Source organism: Trichomonas vaginalis, chromosome V (assembly GCF_026262505.1).
Source record: "Trichomonas vaginalis G3 chromosome V, whole genome shotgun sequence".
NCBI classification, from domain to species: Eukaryota; Parabasalia; order Trichomonadida; family Trichomonadidae; genus Trichomonas; species Trichomonas vaginalis.
Window position 1 is genome coordinate 26,240,751 of NC_067207.1, and position 19,705 is coordinate 26,260,455.

Consider the following 19,705-nt stretch of genomic DNA (forward strand, 5'->3'; position numbering starts at 1 on the left):
GTTCTTGTCAGCTTTACTGTCTAATGTAGCTTGAAGTTCATTTATATCGGAGATGTTTGTTTATGAGATTTCAAAACTTTGTTCGTTGCTTCGATTCAACTTTGTCAGCTTTACTTTTAATAGCATCTTCAAACGTTATTTTTGCCTTAACTCTTAACATAAATCTTGGTTCAACTAATACACCGTTAACATTGAAAGTAGAGGCATAAATTTCACCGGTATAACCAAATGCTTCTGGTGCTTTAGCTACATCATTACTGTACAGTACAGCTTATGTCATAACCTTTAGCACGAATGTATTTATATCTTCTTTCATTAACATTTTTGTCTTCGCTTCATCACTTCGTGTTAAATATCCATGGTAGTCCGTTATAATCTGTTCGTCTGAAGTTATATAATGAACATGTTCTTGTCCGCTTTACTATTTAATGTAGCTTGAAGTTCATTTATATCGGAGATGTTGTGTTTATGAGATTTCAAAACTTGTTCATTGCGTCAAGTTCATTTTGTCCGCTTTACTATTTAATGTAGCTTGAAGTTCATTTATATCGGAGATATTGTGTTTATGTTCTTATCTGCTTTTCGGCTAATTTCTCTTCTATCTCATTTATTTCAAGTTCATGCCTACCACCACCTCCCGAAGAAGTATTTTTCTTCAGCTCTTGAAGAACGTCCACTTCGCCATCTTTGTGTCAATAATGAGACTTTGAGTTAAAACCTTTCCTGTCTTAATGGATGTTTGTAAAACTTTCTTCACCATGTTCGGGGTCATGTCGTCATCATATCTTGTGAAATCAGAGATGTTGTCATACATTAAGCATATCTGTCTCAAAAGTTCTGCTATTTGAAACTGGAACGAAAGATATACAGAACTTTCATCATCTCTCCTAAAGTCAAGTCTGCTTTCTTAAGTATTTCTTGAATGTATGCAATGAGAACAGAGTACCTTGGAAAATATTGAACAATATTCATTAGCTGTTGTTTGGTTTCTTTTGGAGTTTCTGTTGTTTCAGTTCCTTCTGTAGTTCTGTTTGAGTTTCTGCATCTCTTGACTTCAATGCTCTTGCTCTCAAGACCTAAATGTTAGAGCACCGGTTTTACAAAACTTTATAAATGCTTTAATAGTTCCTGGTAAGTTATTGTTAGCATAAGTAAGTTCCTTATGCTTCCATCATGTACGTCCATAGCACTATGTAAAAAATCTATATTTTCTTGTAGTCAGCAATAGACTGACTGTGATTTTTAAAGATTTGTCAATACCTTTAACCAATCTTCATGCATGTCTGATACTGACAAGAATATCATTTGCTTCCTTTAGTGTATTTTGTGCTTGTCGTAAAGTATCCAATCCCGTACGTGCATTGTTTCTATACGTCTTACAGTATCTATTTGACTCCTTGTTTCTTGCATCCAACCAGATAAATTTTAATAGTATCCGAACCATTTGAAATGAAGTTCAAAGCATTTTAACTCATTTAAAACTTCTTCACCAAGTACCGCCACCATATCTTTCCGATTTGTATTGAAGAACTATATGAAGCAGCTGTTAAACCAGTATTTATAAGTCCCATATCCATGATTAGCAGTTTTTCCATCCTTTCATCCTTTCCATCCAAACCGTTTTCGCCTTGAGTCCTTGTATTCTTGTACCTTGTATCCTTATTCCTTGTGGTCCTTGAGTCGCGTGTCACCCTTCTCTCCTTTCAGTTCATCTTTATGTTCTTATAATATTCTAATGTCATAAGGTGTACATCATTACTGCTACCAGCAACGCCGAGAATTGTTCTCATTCATGACTAAATTCTTTAGGCATTTAATGTTGTCGTCAAATCGAAAGCTCTTTAACAATTCAATGAGAACATTTAATACTTTCACTAATGAGGCATCTACTGTAGAATTTATATATTGCACCGTTCCATCATTTATGATGGGAACCTTGCTTGTTGTAATGAATGGGTCATAAGTGTTAAAAGTATCGAAATCAATGACTTTTTTAGTTTTTCCATCGTCAATGACTAAATCATTGCCTTCAATGGTTAAAGTTGAGTTTTCGTTTACTAGTTCATGTGCTCTTCTTGCTTCATTTGTTTCATACGCATATGCAGCAATAGTCATATTTTAATGAGAATAAAATGTTGTTCTATTTGCAAAGTACAGACCCAAACGAATACGGGACAGTAAAGCTACAAACAAACTTAGGTCTTCAGAATGAAGCGCTTGCTTTCAGAGTTGTTGACTTCAATACTATCGCAACTTTTGTCATAACAGATGAAACAGATTTCATGAGTTGAAATAGATGACAAAAGAAGTGTTGTAACATTTCCTAACAGAGCCGAGTACAGAATAGATAAAATTGCTGGAGTCATAGATACTCTCATAAATGAAGAAACTATTGACAACATAGATGTCGAACTCTCTTCTGAGGGAACATTGAAGTTCAGTAGCAAGAAAGAGTTCAAGATACCAAGAATGAGTCATAGAGTACAACTTCTTCTGGGAGCATACCATATGACATTTCCTTTGAAAAGTGTTGACAAAACGATTGAGATGAAATCTGTTCCATACGTATGTTATGGTAATTGTTTGTACGTTGAGTCAAAAATAGCTAATGTCACAGGTATTTCAGGAGTTAATAGTAAAGGTTCAGTAGAATATAAATCCTTCTGTTATGCAGTCAATTCAATGTTCATTCCAAACGTTCCTGTCATAGCAACTCATTTAGGTAAATGGGTTCGCATTAGTCCTCATAATTTGAAAGACATGCAATTCAGACTTGTTGACTTTCAAGGAGAGCCTGTAGAACTGAAGGCACCAGTGCGAATGACTGTTGAAGTTGACTTTTTAGAAAATATTAAATGCAACAGCTTACAAGAGAACTCAGAGCTAAAAATATAAAGTATGAATGTTATGTATTAGGTCATGAACTTTGGTTGTTGCTGTTTGATGAAACAAATGAGTTAGTTATGCCAGTCAAGAGAACAGAAAAAGGCGTCAAAGGCGCCGAGCGCAAAGCGCTATATTGTGTTAGTGAAAACTGCACCAAGTCAATAAGATTAGGTTTGCATTATGAAGATGAGTTCGATACTGTTGAAGAAGTTTTGGACAGATATTACAAATTGCTAACTTGAATTTTTTTGACTGACGGCGCAAAGCGCCAAGATGGGCTCAAAGAGCCCTCCTGACTGCTTTAATTTACTAAAACATATTTCAAGCAAAGCTTATAGTAAGTAGATAGTTTTGTATACTCGTTCGAATATTTATACTTAAACTCAACTCCTGTAGTTCCTGGTGTTTCAATGATGCGGATGTTACCTATTTTCATGAATAGTGGAGTTTGACCACAGCATTCGATTTCAGGGTCGAGATAGTCAATGACACATTGTTTCCCTGTTATTCGTGAGATAACATTTTCAAGGTCCTCCTTTGTTAGAATTATTTGGTTCTTGCTTATAAGATTTGTCAAAAGCTTCTTATCGTCTTTGAGTAAAATTGTTTGGTATAACTGAAGAAGGTAATGGTCTACGTTATCTGAAGGATTTGTTTGAACATTTGTGTAAGGGTTGTCGTTGGCTTCTCTTGAAAGAATTTGGTCCAGTGGTGGATACTCTAACTTAACATCTGATGTAGCGTTAGCGTTTGAAGCTGAGTTTAAATTCACCGACTTAAGTTCTGGTTCTTTTTCTTTCAAACACTCTGAACTATAGTTCTTTATGACAATATTGTTTGTCGTTCGTGAGTCAACATTTGATGTTGGTTCAATTGGAACATTAACGGCACCAGCTAAGATGGATTTGCTTCTCATTTCATATAGAATAAAAACCTTTTATATGTATGAAATGAACAATATACTCGACAAGGGTTTGAATGTAAAGCTAACGAATGAAAATATTGTTGAATTCACTGAGACAGAGCTGTGTATAAAGATGTAGAACTACTGAACAAAAGAGCTAAGGGAAGAAGCAGGAATATGAACAAAGGGTGGAAGCCTATAAAAATTTATGTCAATGATGGCTCAGGAGGTTCAAACATAAAGTATGCAGAAAGTTATAGAGTTTATGCTCTCAAAGGTGAAAAGCCTTCATTTAAGAACAGCTATTCTAACACATATCCTCAAAAGCTAACGGATGGGGAAGTGGATGATATGAATGACAGCAAAAATATTAACAGAAATGGCGACAGAGATGCATGGAATTTGTTTACCATCAGTCAATTGAAGGTTAAACTTTAAAACAATGTTGGTCGTTCCCATGGAATATTTTTGACTTTAATGGTATTAGTCATGATATGAATCTCAAGGTATGAACGAGGAGAGATGAGAGACTTATATGCTTCCCAAATTTCTTCAAAAGGTAATGTTATACCTGACTGTTTCCAATGAGTTCAATATCATAGCGTGAGAAACCTTGAAAGATAACGAAGTCAGTTATGAGACGTTTTATGTTTAAAGCAAGGAAACGCCATGTTTGCATAAGTATTGCTACAGTTAAGTGGTAATGTCTGACTTTAGTTATGATGTTAGCTAATGGTGAGTCTGCTTTTGACACTAAACCTTTTCCGGCGAAGTCGTCACAAACGAGCAGAGTGTTTGAAGGATACTTTTTGAAGGGGTATTTTGAAAGTTTTGATAGAATGTAGTTTGTCAGTCGTTTCATATCGTAAACTCCTGAGTATTGACGTAAGTGGTGTTTGTCAATAATTCTTTCCATCTCTTCTGAAGTCTTTTGCATTCCTGACTGTATGAACTCTACAATAGCATAATATTTCTCTTACGTCGAATGTAACGTTGAAGAAATTCAATGAGTTCGCTCTGGAACTTTAACGACAGAGGCTTGAACTTTTGACATAAATGTTTTCGCTGTTGAATCCATAGAGTCTGAAGTTGCTGATATAATGATTTGGTCATAGTAAGAGTCGTTTCCTAAACGCTCTGTTATGAGTATAGACGAATGAGGTTAATGTCTTACCTGAACCCATCTTTCCACAATAGAAATACACACCATTTGAACAGAAATCATAGTCCTTACTGAAAGGAAGAATGAGAGAACTGTTGAGCTTTTCACTGCTTTCATTCATGTCTTCATCTACGTCATGTATTAAATGCTTCATTTTATCTTCATTAAAAATGCAAGTCAGAAATATTCAGAACATAGCACCGAGTCTAACTGACAAGAGTATAAAGATATACTATGAACACGTTATGATGAAACCTACCAAAATTCAAGAAAGTCAGTATACTTATGAATATCCAAGACACTGGGTAGAGTATGTAGGAGGTGAGAAAGCTATTGAAATAAGACAAGTTAGAAGTATTCCAGCAGGAAAGAACAATATTATTGAAGAACTTTAATGTTTTGAGGTATAATGATGAAACAAAGAAGCAAGATAGTTTTCCTGTTGCTGTGTATGTGAACCTAGACACAGGAGATGACATGAAAGTTTTTAACACAAAGCTTCAAACGGTAGTGAGAGAACAACTGACTGCGGAAGGACATCCATTACCTTCAGAAGTTACCAATAGTATATAATTTTGAAACAAATGCAATAGATTTTAAAGTCGTCTCTGCAAAGAAGTCAGGTTTTACATTTAATGAAGCAGATGTATATTCGAATGAAAACTTCAAAGCTATTGCATGGTTAGATAATGACGATTGCTTTAAGAAAATATTTAAATTCAGTGACTCAAAGATGTCAATAGATGACCTTCGTGGAATGTTACCATCGACGTTTACAGTAGAAGGTTCAGCAGGATTGCTTAAAAGATTGTCAATTGTGGTATTTGGTCTCGTGAGAACATTGTTATAAAATCCAGTATAAGTGAATTTGCTGAAGAATCTATATTATGTCTTTCAAACTACATGTATTCGCCGCCGAAGCATTATAGTATAAACAACTTTGTCAGTAAGTTTAACATAAGACTTGTCGAACCTTCTTCAATGAAAGATGTTGTGCTACCTAAAGACGGAAAGGATGGACTCATTATTGAGATGATTTTAATAGCATATTAAATGAGCTTGTTCTTGAAGGTCATTCATGATGAAATAACTGTTTGTAGAAGATGTAGCAATTGTTCAGACATTTTGAAGCGTATAGATGAGATAAGAAAGAAGTTTATGAATGAGAATGTTTATGTTTCATTGACTTTCTCCAGTAACGAGAACTTTTATGAGATAATATTGAAGAGAGATGATTTTAATATGGTGTAAATGGTAGCTTGGACAGCTTTAGGCGCAATGGGAACAAAAGCATTAGCATTTGGAGCAAAAGCACTTGGGGCTTATGACGCAGTAAATAAAATGAGTGGAGGAAGGGTTTCGAAGACATTAGATGCAAATAAAGGGAAGATTGGAGGCTGGGTGCAAAGAAGTTAAGATTAAATAAAATAGGGCTCATAAATAAAGCATCCAATTTGGTTGCGACTGAGTCAGAAAATGCTTTAGGAAAGGACGATGAGTTTGCAAAACACGCAAAAGACTTTAATGACCAGATGAAAGGTGAAACAATGCATTTAAATAGATTCGATGGAACTAAAGAAAATGTTTCTTCTCCACCAGTAGTTCTTCCGTATGGTCCCTATGGAATGTATGGAAATCCTTACGAAAGACCATTTGACCCATTGACTGGTGGAAGTAACTGTATCATTACGGACGAAGAAGAAAGACAGTCAAGTTGGAGACAGACGTGAAGAAAGCAACTAAAAAGAAACCAAGGAAGAGAGTTATAAAGCATGAATTCAACAGGTTAGAAATGAGGTTAGAAACGTGTTGATCTAACATTCTACATAAACATATTTTTGTGCTATGTTTCATACGTGTGAGGTGGTGATATCATTAATTTTTAAGTTTATTTTTTATTTTATTTTTATTTTATTTGGATGTAATGACAGAACAAAAGCAACTCATACAAATCAAAACATATAACAAACATACATTTAAACATTTATTCTTCCTTCCTGAGCATAACATGTTCTTTCAAATACATCCGAGACCAGTTGACTTTTCATTGACTGTGTATAAAGATAGAAATAGTTATATCATTAAACCATACGATGACGAAGGTAAGTTATGTAAATTGTACGTTAAGAAGTTAGAGAAAGTTTATGGCTTCAAGTATGACTACAATAGGGTTAACACTGATGATGAAGATATTGAGGAAAATTTATGAGAACATTAGTGAAGTCGTTAGTGAGAACGATAGTGAGAACGTTTATTTTTACATTAGTGAGTTCGTTAGTGAGTGAGTGGTTGGCGGCTTTGTAAATATTTAAGGTTAAATTAGTTTTTGCGTTCATGTTGTAAAATATACGTTAACGGTTTTGTAAAGTGTCAAATTCACAAGTATTGGGTAAGGTGGAACGCAGTGCCACCATACCCAAGACTAGTATACTAACTATTATCTCCTTTTGTATTACTTGTTTTAGGTGCTTGGGTCTGTGTCTGTGTTGGCATTACTGTTGGTATAGGTGTTGGTATTTCTTTTGGTATTGGTAAAGGTTCTACATCTAGCTCTGGTGTTGATATCGATGATTCTGATTCCATTGAGGAAGTTGATGTCGATGATTCTGATGATGTTGATGATATCGATGATTCTGATTCCGTTGATGATTCTATTGATGTTGAGGAAGTTGAAGATTCTGTTGATGTTGATGATTCTGTTTCTGTTGATGAAGTTGATGATTCTGTTTCTGTTGATGAAGTTGATGATTCTGTTGATGTTGATGATTCTGTTTCTGTTGATGAAGTTAATGTTGATGATTCTGTTGAGGAAGTTGATGTTGATGATGTTGAAGATTCTGTTGATGTTGATATTGAAGAAGTTGATGTTGATGATTCTGTTGATGTTGATGATTCTGTTTCTGTTGAGGAAGTTGAAGTCGATGATTCTGTTGATGTTGATGATTCTGTTTCTGTTGAGGAAGTTGATGCTGATGATTCCGGCTGTTCCGGAATTATCAAAATTTCTTTTGAAATGTTCACTGTTTGATTTGAACTATCCATTGCATAAATATAAATTGTTGCAATTTTATTAATATGCGTTTCTCCAAATTTGTACGTAAATTCGTGTTCAAATACATGATTTGTTAAATTGACTTTTTTGAACTTGGATTTATTATCGTTAATTCCCATAGCAACCATAAGGCTGTCATCATCTGGATCTGAAATTCTCGCCATAATTGAAAGATTCTTATTGACTTCATACCGATCTGGGACTTCACCTAAAAATTCCAATTGAACTTTATTGTTAATTACTTGAACAATAATAGATTTTATGATTGAAGAAACATCTCCGTATTTGGCAAAAATCGACACATTGTAATATGCATTATCTCTTTCAGGAACTTCAATAAAACCATTGAATTCTTGTTTAACTAATTCGTGTGTTGTAGATGTTCGCATTGACCCTAACACTCCGGTTGAAATAAGAGATGACGATTCATTATATATTTCATATATTGCCTCAACTGTCTTGTTTGCAAGAGCAAGACCAATTGTTCCATTGATGGTTATATTATCCGCATGATTGATAATTAATGTTTCATTTTGAGGTTCAAAAAGTTCAAGTGTTGGTTTTTGATGAACTATTGAAACTGTATGATTTAGAGAAACCTCACTAGCAGAATCGCTGACATTTAGATAAATTGTTATCACATGTCCGCCTAAACTACTACTCGGAGTGATTGATATATCATAAATCATTGATTTTTCTGTCTTTAATATTGTTTCTACCCCAGAAGTTGTATCGTTGAATCCTTTAGTTAATGTAAGGTTGTTATCATCAGGATCAGTAATATTAACTTGGAATATATAATTGATACCTGTTTCAAGTACAGTTGGAGTATCTCCGATAAACTCTAACTTGATCTTTTCATTCAAAACAAAAAATTCTTTTATGATTTCATCAGATGAAACATCATCACATTCTGCTTTAAGAATGAGTTTGTAAACAAATTCATGTTCTGGGATTGAAATATTGAAAATGAGGATTTTGGTTTTCTCAGTTTCTGTAGTTGTAAACGATCCCATATCACCTTTGAGAACAACTTCATTTGTTTTATTGTTTCTAATTTCATACTTGGCTGTGACCTCTTTGCCATTGAGATCAATGCCATATGATGCATTAATATTAATTTCTTGATCATGGTAATAATATTCATCAATGTCATCTGTGTTGAGAATGAAAGTTGGCAGTGGTGAAGATCCAGTAACCACTGATATAGTCTTTGATATATTAACAGTTTGATCTGAACTATCTTTTGCATAAATTGTTATTGTAACTTGTTTATTTAATTTATCACTACTAAACTTGAATTTGAAATCCTTTTCGAGATAATGATTGTCTAATCTAACTTCTGAATATTCAGGATCAACACTGTCTATTCCTGTTCCAATCTTAACTGTTTCATCATCTGAATAATTTATTTTTACTTTGATAGTATATTCCCTATTAACTTCGAATGAATCAGAAACTTCATCAACGAAATCAAGTTGTATTCCAGAATTACTATTGGGATCTTCAACATCAATGCTATATTTAACAGATGTTGAATTATATTCCCCTTGCTTTGCATATAATTTAAGTGTATATTTTCCCGCTGTTGAAGGAAGTGCTATATTTGAAGTAAACGATTTGTATTTTTTATTGGAAGCTGTTTTGAATGTGTCAATTTCTTTTGTATCGACTACTTCACCCTTAAAATTGATAAATTCATAAAATGCCTTTAGTGTTTTTTGTGCAACCTTGTATTCATATTTTGCACTAACTGGAATTTTTTGGTTAATATTAAATTTGGATTCAACCTTTGTAGTACCAAGAATTTCGAATTTTGGTGCCTGGTAATCTCCTTTATATAGATAATAAATTACCTTTGTCGGTGTATCTGGAGCTAAATTTACATTCCAAAAGAGATTAAGTTGTTCATATTGCGTTGAAGGAGATGGATTACTATTTTTTGTGAATAAGTTATTAGTCCCAGATGCATCTTTTTTTCCATATCCAAATCCATCGTTGTTTGTAACATCATCAAAACCCTCTAAAAGAAGTGAATAAGTTTTAGAATTAGCACTTAAAGTCATGCCATAATTAACCATTGAAATAGTAAACGTTTCACTTCCACCAATTATTGCATCTAATCTAAAACCATATAAAATGTTTTTATATTCTTTGGTAGAAGAAATTTCTGTAATAATTTTTATAAAATCTGGATTATTGTTAACTTTCTCATAACTAAATTTTGTCGTGATTGGATGATTTTTGCTTACTTGTGAAGAATACATAACGCTCTTACATAAACGTTTAAGTCTGTTATTTCAGATATAGAATGTGTATGTCCAACGGCACTTTTCCTGTTTAAGGTTTCTTGTAAGTTTGTAATATTTGCAATGGTATGTGTATGGTTCTTGTCTGCTTTCTTTTCAAGGCTAACGTTTAAGTCTGTTATTTCAGATATAGAATGTGTATGTCCAACGGCACTTTTCCTGTTTAAGGTTTCTTGTAAGTTTGTAATATTTGCAATGGTATGTGTATGTCCAACGGCACTTTTACTGTTTAAGGTTTCTTGTAAGTTTGTAATATTTGCAATGGTATGTGTATGTCCAACGGCACTTTTACTGTTTAAGGTTTCTTGTAAGTCTGTTATTTCAGATATAGAATGTGTATGAGTCTTTTTAGAATATTCGTTTTCAGCTCTCGTCACTTCACTTGACATTTTATTGTCAACATATGTTTTGTCTGCTAGTTCAGGATGAGTATGTTCTTTTGTTGCATAAGCATTGTTAGCTCTTTCTTCTTCTTTTGCTATTGCATCGTCTACATATTCTTTGTCAGCTTTGTTGTCAACATCTGTTTTCAAAAGAAGTTCATTTATAGGTTTCTCGTTTAAAGTTCCTTTTGTTGGATTTATACAGACAGTATGGTTCTTATTGTCTTGAAACAGAAACTCATCTGTCATTGGGTTTATTGTCAGTTTTAAGTTTCCTTCTTTCAATGACTCAGATATCTTAGAATAGTTTGAAAAGTTTGTTGTGTTCTTATTTAGAGCTTGCATAATGAGTTGTCGGTTGTGTTGTATTTCTCTCATAGACGCTGTTTCATTTGACATTTTTATTCTAGATAAAATATGCTTCCAATAGAAAAAGAAAATTCAAGAGTTGCTACAACTAAACCATTAGATGAACTTTTTACTAATGTCGGTCAAAAGTTTGAGACAGAGACCGTAAAGCATGAAGGCTATCGTTTTGACTACCCATTAAGATGGCTAAGAGACCCATCTGTCACAAAAGCTATTGGCTTTCGTAGAATGAAGTTCATTTCAGAAGCCATACATGGTTTCCCATTTACGGTCGGTTTTGAAGTTCGATACTATAACAAAGAAAAACGTATGTATGAGAAATTTGAACAGGGAAAACTTTTACAAGTTAGTTTGCTTGTAAACTTAGAAACAACTCTTCAAGCTTTTCAAGAAAAAATAAACGATATCTATATCGAATATGCAAAACAGTATAACATTGACGAAGGAAAATACCATCTCGATATTATTTATGTTATATACGAAAATGATAAAAACAGTTTGACAGAAAAGTGACAACTTTACGTGTCAAAAATAGAAAAAGTGACATTTTATTCGTAATATTAAAATGAATCATCATAATCTTCTTCATAAGGATCTTCATAATCTTCTTGATATTCTTCTTCATAATTTACTTCGTATTCTTCTTCTTCATTACTATCTTCTTCTATTTCAACCGGATTCGCCTTATTTTCTTCTTCTTCAACTTCCTCGCCTTCTTTTTCCCATTCATCTTCTTCGATTCCTTGGAGCTCTGGCATCTCATTGGCCATAAGTGAACCTGGAAGAAAATCTTGAGAGACTCCATCCACAATCCATTTTGCCGGCATTCCCCTCTTCCAAATTGGAAGTTTCTTCCACATTTCAGATGGGCTATAGTGAATTTTTTTTCCATTCACATAATGAGTTGGTAATGCTAGATGAGGTTTAGAATTATAGTACTCAACCCATTGTTGAATCTTTGCCCATGACAACTCTCTGCTCTCTATGTTAGGCCACAAGCGCTCGATTTTCCCATTTTGGTATGGGCAATGGGGGACAATATATACATTATTGATCCCCCGAACCCTCATAGCTTTTAGGAACTCGCCTTTATTCTCGCCGCCATTATCGGACCAAATTGTATGTGGTGGTCCATAACGGGCTATTGCTCTCTTAATTACTTTCACTGTTTGGCTAGCATGTTTTGACGAAAGATGCTGCCATTCTATGATGAGCCTTGTGCAGTCATCAATCACAGCATAAAGAATCTGACTTCTCTTTTTGCCAAGAAAGTTATGATTAGGAAAAGTCAGATTTGGTTAGGAAAGGCAGCTAAGTATCTTGTCTTTCCTTTTGGCCGATAGGGTCCCCTTGGACGTGCCAAGCCTAGCTCTCTAAAAGCTCTTTCTACCATATGTCTTGAGGGAGATGTGGAAGAGGGTTTGTAAGATATTTAATGTTCCTCAGCTCAGATGGAAATGATAATGGAGACTCTTCAATCATAAGTCCGGAAGGAATTGTGGAAGAAATTTGATTCAGGGGCTTAAAACGTTCAATAGCGGAGAACCATGCTTGGGTAGGCGTTGGCTGTGGAACAATACCCGTCTTCATGTCCAAAAATGCCTCAAAATGAGATTTGGCATATTCGATATCTTTATTTATTTGGTTATAGGCGGAGATTATTCCAAGATGGCCATGCTGCTCAATTAGGTTTCTAATAGTTACCTTAAGATCTTTTGGTACATTAACTTTGGGTCTCCCGCGCTTAAGGGGAATAGACACAGATGGGTGAGGCTGAGGCTGAGTATTGGCAGAGAGCTGTTGCTGTGGGGGAGTGTTGGCAGAGAGTTGTTGCTGTGCCGAGGTGTTGGCAGAGAGCTGGCGTTGAAGAGGAGTATTGGCAGAGAGTTGGCGTTGAAGAGGAGTGTTGGCAGAGAGTTGTTGCTGTGGAAGAGAGTTGGCAGAGAGCTGGCGTTGTGGGGGAGTGTTGGCAGAGAGTTGTTGCTGTGCCGAGGTGTTGGCAGAGAGCTGGCGTTGAAGATGAGTGTTGGCAGAGAGCTGGCGTTGAAGATGAGTGTTGGCAGAGAGCTGGCGTTGTGTCTGGGTGTTGGCAGAGAGCTGGAGTTGTGTCTGGGTGTTGGCAGAGAGTTGTTGCTGTGCCGAGGTGTTGGCAGAGAGCTGGCGTTGAAGATGAGTGTTGGCAGAGAGCTGGCGTTGAAGATGAGTGTTGGCAGAGAGCTGGCGTTGTGTCTGGGTGTTGGCAGAGAGCTGGAGTTGTGTCTGGGTGTTGGCAGAGAGTTGTTGCTGTGGAAGAGAGTTGGCAGAGAGCTGGCGTTGTGTCTGGGTGTTGGCAGAGAGTTGTTGCTGTGGAAGAGAGTTGGCAGAGAGCTGGCGTTGTGGGGGAGTGCTGGCAGAGAGTTGTGGCTGTGGGGGAGTGTTGGTACTGCTGGCTAATGAAAGCTGGCGTTGAAGAGGAGCGTTGGCAGAGAGCTGGCGTTGTGGCTGGGTGTTGGCAGAAAGTGGGCTTTGTAGAGGAGCGTTGGCTGTTGAGAGCTGTTGCTGTGGAACAGAGTTGGTAGTGCTGGCTGATGAAAGCTGGCGTTGTAGAGGAGTGCTGGCTGATGAGGGTTCTTCCTGTATACGAGAGTCGTTTGAACTTTGTAATATCAAATAATCGGTAAGGAGAGTGTCATCTCTGTGTTTCAAAATGGATGAACACTCGTAGAGTCGATTATTATATTTAATGTAGAAAGTAGTAAACTCTTGAAGTTTGTATGTATGATGTAAGTACTCTTCAATAGTAATTAGTCTATTACATAAGAGAGCTTTGTAAAATGTTATCTTGTTAATTGATGAACGAAAATGGAACATTTGTGAGAACAATGGCTAACGGTGTGCGCCTTTGAATCTGTGCTAGAGCTGTTTCAAGCCAAGCTGAATCAACTAATGTGTACAAATTCATTTTAAACAAATTTGAAATGAAATAATTTGTGAGAATTTGAGAATAATTTAATTATTTCAGAAGTCTATATTGAAAAAATATTCTTAACAAAATTAATTTAAATGGTTCAGAAAATAAAAAATTAAAATTAATGGAAAAACATGATTAGGAATAATTAACAATAATAAATATCATGGTTTTGGATTATTTAAACAGCTATAAAAGAACGAATTTTACAAATTACGATAAAAAAATTATTGAAAAATAATGAAGAGGATAAGGATTTGAATCGAAAATTAAAAGGATGATTATGTGTCAAATTAAATTAAAATAAAAATTTTAGAAGATTTAGACAAGAAATAGTGCAAAGAATTAGAATTAACATAAAAATCGAAAATTTAATAAAGGAGAGATAAAATTATTGTAGTATTCAATTGAAAAATTTTATAAAATAAGGAATATTGGTAAACAAATAAGTTTCATCTAAAAAAAGGAAAATAAAAATATAAAAATTGAAATAAAAACAGAAATATAAAATATTTTTAAAATGCAAAAAAGTTTCATACTAATCGTTTTTGTATAATATTTATCATTGAAAGATTATTGAAAGATATTTTGAAAGAAATCGAAAAAGTTAAGAAATATTGAGAAGAAGGACAATTGAATGAATTTTTGGCCGATTGTGCTATGCAAAGTTGATGATAATTGCAGGAAATTTTGAGATTTTCGAGGTTTTGGAGGGTGTGAGTACTATTATATGTAATAGTATCTCACACCCTCCAATTCATCCTATGGCGTCGAGAAAATTTTGGTGAAATGTCGTCGCATTTCACCAAAATTTCTCGGCGCCATATAGAGAACTAGAGTCTGCGAGGTACTGATTCTATCTATGTACCTCGCAGACCCTAGTTCTCAGCCAAAATGGCTAAAAATTGCTCGCAATTGTTTGCCATGTAAACTGTCACTTTTTGAGGAGATTTGACATTCTGTCAAATCTCCTTTTTTCGTATATAAGATTTATGACAGGAAAAATGCAACTGTTAAAATCAATAGAATAGAAGACCTTGGAGAAAACGTTTATATTTCTACAAAATATAACAACTTGGCATGGTATAGATTTATGAGGATGTTAAATCAGCCTGCAGCATATCCAGTACACCCAGACTTTTATGAAGTCGAAAACCCTAATGGAACATATGAAAATGTTTTCGACCAAGATGCTATTATTGTTCATGCTTCATTTTCTGGCGCCCAAAACTCTTTCTTATGCTTGGCAAATGACTTTTACGAAAAACCTACAAAGTTATACGAACCACCAAGTGGAAGTATTTCAGACTTTCAAGTATGGTTTACTACAGATGGAAGAAAAAGAATAATTCCATTATACCATGCGTTTTACTTAGAACTTAGTTTCATATACAACTACTATCGAACGGTAAAAATATAATTTTTTAATACGGTTGAGGTGTTGGATTTGGTTGCCAACTAGACTGTGGTGCAGGTTCAGGCTGTTGTATAACAGGAGCTTGCTCTTCTGGTTCAGGGTCTTTAGGTATAATACCAACGAACTGACCTACTCTTTTACCAATATTTTTGACTCCGTTCCAAATTCCTCTTCCTACGGTTTTTATTCCATTCCATATACCTCTTCCAACTCTTCTGAAGAAGTTTCCAATACTACTGAAGAAACCCATTTTACTATATGTAAAAATCTAATGTCCGCCTAGTCTCTTACGTTTCCTGTTGAGTTCCATAGCATTCTTTAACTGGAGCTCATACATTCTGTTTCTCCTCTGGTAGAAAACATATTCTGGGTCAACTCCTGTGTTCGCGTCATCTGCATAAAGTTGTTTATATCCCACTTCAGGGTTTGTATAAAACTCTTTCCATCTCATATTTGCATACCATGGTGGCAAACCTAACGCAGCGTCATTTGACATGGCAGTTTGCATTTGTACATCTGTTGGCACTTGACCATAGTTTGCCATTGCAGTTTGTATTCTAACTTCATTTGGAATATTCTCTGGGTTTGGTTGTCCAGGTTGCTGTGCATTCGCTAAGTTCTGTGCGTCCATTTAATATTAGATAAAAATATCTCTTACGAGTACATATACTGAACATTTGCAGGCATTGGTTCATCTTCATATTCTCTATATCTTTCTGCCACGTCAAAGAAATAAATGACACAATGGAAAAAACCTAAAACAAGTAGTCCTATTTCAAACCACATTTACTTACTAATAAAATTTCTTTGTTATGACACTTTCTCCGGTTTATAGGACCTCTCTCATATTCTATCTTGTCATATCTAAACTCATAGTCATGTATGTCCTCTAACCATCTCATAACGGTTTCCAAACCACTTTTATCGGATGTAAAGTAAAAGCATGGATGGTTATGTAAAACGTCTAAAGTTTCTAAAGAGTCTCTCAAAGTCCAGTCTACTTGGTATTGAAAATCCCATGTGTTATAGAACGGCGGGTCCACTATAAAGAAAACATTTTCCTTGTCTTTATATTTTTCATACAACTCTGTCCAATAACATCTCACAAACTCTATACCCTCAATATATTTTTCTATGTCCTCTTTGAAAACGTTTGTATAGTTAAGATATAAAACTTTTGACATAAGTGTTTCAATGTCATGAACTCTTATAGAACCACTATATAATAGTCTAGCAGATATACTATCCCAGTCTATATATTCTGCTTTTTTCAAAACCTCTCTCACAATATTTTTCTTATCTAATGGTATACGTTCCATCTTACCTATAGGTATCTTTTCTTTTAACTCTTTCAATATATTGTTTGTGTCTGGTATATGTTTGAGACGGTCCATATAGTTGTCGAAATCATTGCATATAATCTTTGAGTCTGGGAATATTGTATGACATAAATGGGATATATAGAAACTTCCACCGAACAAATCTACAAATGTTAGACCATTCGGTAGTTTCTTAAGTTCTCTCAATATAATATCTTTACATTTACTCTTATTTCCAAAGAACGGTAACGGTGGTTTTGTAAAATTCATTTATATATAATAATAAAAATGTTTTTTTCCTGAAAAGTGACAGAAAAGTGACAAAACATGAAAACATATATAATTTGTGAAAAGCGACACATTATATAATGTTTTCGACCCAGAAGAAGGCTTCTTCCCAGAAGCAATGGAGGAAGAAGAAGAGTCCTCCGAATTCACACCAGAAGACTAACAATTTTCCGAATAAAAACTTCATTTATACTAAACATCTTCGGGGCTAGAGGGCACAAAGTGCCTGGAAGCCCCACTACCTTTTTTTTTTAAATCTCACGTTTCTGCCATTAGCAACCCCTAAAATTTTTAGCTAATTTTGGGGCACATTATATTGATATTATGAGAGTATGTCAGAAAGTTGTAAGTATTTTCAATAAATAAATAAAATAAAAAAAATATATAAACCATTTTTAAAAAAAAACATAAAAAAATTTAAATTACTCAGTAATTTCTTCACCTTCAGCTTCAGCCTGTTCTTCAGCGTGCTTATTAGAGTACATGAACTTGGAAGCGTGGATGAAGAACTCAGGCGTCATGAACATATCTCTGAGTCCAGAAGCGTCTTCTCCATTCTTTTCCATGTTTGCGACTCTGTCAATTGTGTTGATTACAAAGTGAAGTCTCTGGTCAGAGATTGATGGTTTCAGTTTCTCTCTCTTGATTCTGTCGTAGATCTTCATCTGTGTCTCTAGGATGTCATCAGGTGTCAATCCAGCGTTAGAGATCTCTTTCTTCGGCAAATCCAATGCAACGATGTTTGGAATGTTGTCGAGAATTCCCTGCCAGAACTGGAATGTTCTGTCAAGACCACTCAAGTTCATTCCATCGATGCAAAGGTCGTTGAGCTGTGTCAACTGTTTGAGAACTCCTGCAAGAACTGTTGCGCCATTGTCGCCAATGTTTGAGTTCTTTATTGCCAATCTTCTCAACCATGTCATTGATGAAAGAGAATTGATGTACTGTGTGAACAATGTTGTGTCCCAGTTGCCAGAAAGATCGAGACCTGGGATGTGCAACAAGTTCGTAAGTGTGGATGTGTCTCTGAGGAATTGGACTGGATCTGATGGCGTCATGTCTTCGAATCTGAGTAATTTCAGGTTTGTCTGGGTGGCGAGGAGCTGGAAGAAGTATCTGGACTCTTCAACGGGCATCCTGTTGCCGGACCAGTCGAGTTCGAAGATGTTTGGAAGACACGATTGTGGATTTATCGATTCGAGGGCCTTGTAAGCATTCTCCTTGATCTGGAGGTTGTGCATCTGAAGAGAAAGTGGATATTGTCTCTTCTTTGTAAGGATAAGCGACAAAATGGTGGAGAATGAGCCTGGCGACATGATATTTGTGGAAATAGAAAGGCCAATAAGCTTTTCTGGTAATGTAAGATCGTCTGGAAGGTTGTTGCGGAACTGCATGTGTGTAATATGGAGATTACGGATTGTTGCATTTGCTTTGCAAAGAGCTGTAAGGAGTTCTGCGCCGTTGACGTCAATGCCGCAGATAATGAGGTTCTGGAGGTTCTGGAGCTTGTTAATCATTGACATAAATGGCTGGAATGGGAATGGTTTCATCTGGCATCTGATTAACTGGAAAGTTTCGAGCTGCTGGATGGATTGGGTGACGTCGATGAGGTTGGAAAGCTCAGTGACGTTCTCTTTTGTGAGTTTGGAGGTTGCAAGAATGAATTCTTTGACTGGAACTTGCATAAACTTGGAGAACTCAATGAATTTGCGAACCATGGCGAAGGATGAACGGAGAATCCACCACTGGTTGATTGTAGTAGCAGCAATTGTGTTTGTTGGGAATTGAGGAAGATGATCTTCATTATTGTAGTCGGAGAAGGCGATTCTATCAATTGTGCTTGCTGTTTCGAGAATGGATAAGATCATTCTAGCGAATTGTGTTGGGGCAAGTGTCTGGAAGCAAACTGTATCAATCATCGTTTCCCAGCCGATTGCGTGGCCGAAAGCGGCGCCGAAATTACCTGGGTGGAAGGACGGGCCAAGGACAAGACGTTTGGCCTTCTTGTTCTCCCACTTATCGAAGTATGTCATTGTATCTAACTGATTACCTCTGATATCGTAGAAGTGGGCCAAGAAAAGTGCACGCCAGCGAATAGCCTGTGGAATACGTTTGCTGACAACGATTTGTGGTAAAGCAAAGTCTCCATGAACTTCAAATGGCTTGTATGTTGAAACACCGAAGGTAAGTTCCTTAAGGACTGTCATGATGGCCATGTAGATTTGAATGGCATACTTTGAGCTGATTTCGCCATTGAAATGGTCGAATTCAATAATGATATTATCTGTTGACACTCTCATTCCTCTGAAATCAAGAATGTGAACCTTTCTGTCGAAAACAACTGGATTCATGAATTTGGATTTGAAGAAGTAAACAGCGCCGCGTGTGATCATAACGTGGCCGGCTCTGAGAGATTTCTTGGTTTCAACCATCTTATAGTCACATGGGACGCAGACAATTGGCTCTTCAAGTGGAGACCAAACTTCGTTCACCATTAAAAGCTGCTTCTTCTGATCAACTTGAATACAGGGAAGGGTGTACGACATGAGTGATGTAAGTTTGTGAAGCGGTTTTGAAAACTCAAAAGTATTTATAATTTATAAAAATATTGTATACATATAGATCTTTATTTTTACGAGCTCTGTCTGAAAAAATAATTCAGAACAATA

The 19,705-nt window shown here is 35.6% G+C and overlaps 8 protein-coding genes across 8 annotated transcripts, besides 3 other annotated features; 1 reads left to right on the forward strand and 7 right to left on the reverse strand.

The window, feature by feature from the left end:
- Positions 1 to 7,388: part of a mobile genetic element that runs on past the window's edge.
- TVAGG3_0405590 (uncharacterized protein) lies at positions 3,188 to 3,802 on the reverse strand (the record flags this gene model as incomplete). The annotated part of the gene is made up of 1 exon (XM_051232910.1): positions 3,188 to 3,802. One exon carries the CDS (start codon positions 3,800 to 3,802, stop codon positions 3,188 to 3,190), a length of 615 nt encoding a protein of 204 aa, XP_051102640.1.
- Positions 7,389 to 10,252: 2,864 nt separating the features above from the next.
- Positions 10,253 to 10,660: a mobile genetic element.
- TVAGG3_0405610 (phage tail repeat-like family) lies at positions 10,253 to 11,095 on the reverse strand (the record flags this gene model as incomplete). The annotated part of the gene is made up of 1 exon (XM_001311998.1): positions 10,253 to 11,095. One exon carries the CDS (start codon positions 11,093 to 11,095, stop codon positions 10,253 to 10,255), a length of 843 nt encoding a protein of 280 aa, XP_001311999.1.
- Positions 11,096 to 11,113: 18 nt separating this feature from the next.
- On the forward strand, positions 11,114 to 11,578 carry TVAGG3_0405630 (uncharacterized protein; the record flags this gene model as incomplete). Its single annotated transcript, XM_001311999.1, has 1 exon — positions 11,114 to 11,578. The coding sequence occupies one exon, from the start codon at positions 11,114 to 11,116 to the stop codon at positions 11,576 to 11,578; it is 465 nt and encodes a 154-aa protein (XP_001312000.1).
- Positions 11,579 to 11,625: 47 nt separating this feature from the next.
- On the reverse strand, positions 11,626 to 12,135 carry TVAGG3_0405650 (ribonuclease H-like family; the record flags this gene model as incomplete). The annotated part of the gene is made up of 1 exon (XM_051232911.1): positions 11,626 to 12,135. One exon carries the CDS (start codon positions 12,133 to 12,135, stop codon positions 11,626 to 11,628), a length of 510 nt encoding a protein of 169 aa, XP_051102641.1.
- Positions 11,626 to 12,647: a mobile genetic element.
- A 2,789-nt stretch (positions 12,648 to 15,436) lies between these two features.
- TVAGG3_0405660 (serine threonine-protein phosphatase family) lies at positions 15,437 to 15,679 on the reverse strand (the record flags this gene model as incomplete). The annotated part of the gene is made up of 1 exon (XM_001312000.1): positions 15,437 to 15,679. One exon carries the CDS (start codon positions 15,677 to 15,679, stop codon positions 15,437 to 15,439), a length of 243 nt encoding a protein of 80 aa, XP_001312001.1.
- An 18-nt stretch (positions 15,680 to 15,697) lies between these two features.
- TVAGG3_0405670 (uncharacterized protein) lies at positions 15,698 to 16,060 on the reverse strand (the record flags this gene model as incomplete). Its single annotated transcript, XM_001312001.1, has 1 exon — positions 15,698 to 16,060. The coding sequence occupies one exon, from the start codon at positions 16,058 to 16,060 to the stop codon at positions 15,698 to 15,700; it is 363 nt and encodes a 120-aa protein (XP_001312002.1).
- Positions 16,061 to 16,199: 139 nt separating this feature from the next.
- TVAGG3_0405680 (phage tail repeat-like family) lies at positions 16,200 to 17,018 on the reverse strand (the record flags this gene model as incomplete). The annotated part of the gene is made up of 1 exon (XM_051232912.1): positions 16,200 to 17,018. The coding sequence occupies one exon, from the start codon at positions 17,016 to 17,018 to the stop codon at positions 16,200 to 16,202; it is 819 nt and encodes a 272-aa protein (XP_051102642.1).
- Positions 17,019 to 17,310: 292 nt separating this feature from the next.
- TVAGG3_0405690 (ribonuclease inhibitor domain-containing protein) lies at positions 17,311 to 19,585 on the reverse strand (the record flags this gene model as incomplete). Its single annotated transcript, XM_001312002.1, has 1 exon — positions 17,459 to 19,582. One exon carries the CDS (start codon positions 19,580 to 19,582, stop codon positions 17,459 to 17,461), a length of 2,124 nt encoding a protein of 707 aa, XP_001312003.1.
- Between the last annotated feature and the right edge of the window lie 120 nt (positions 19,586 to 19,705).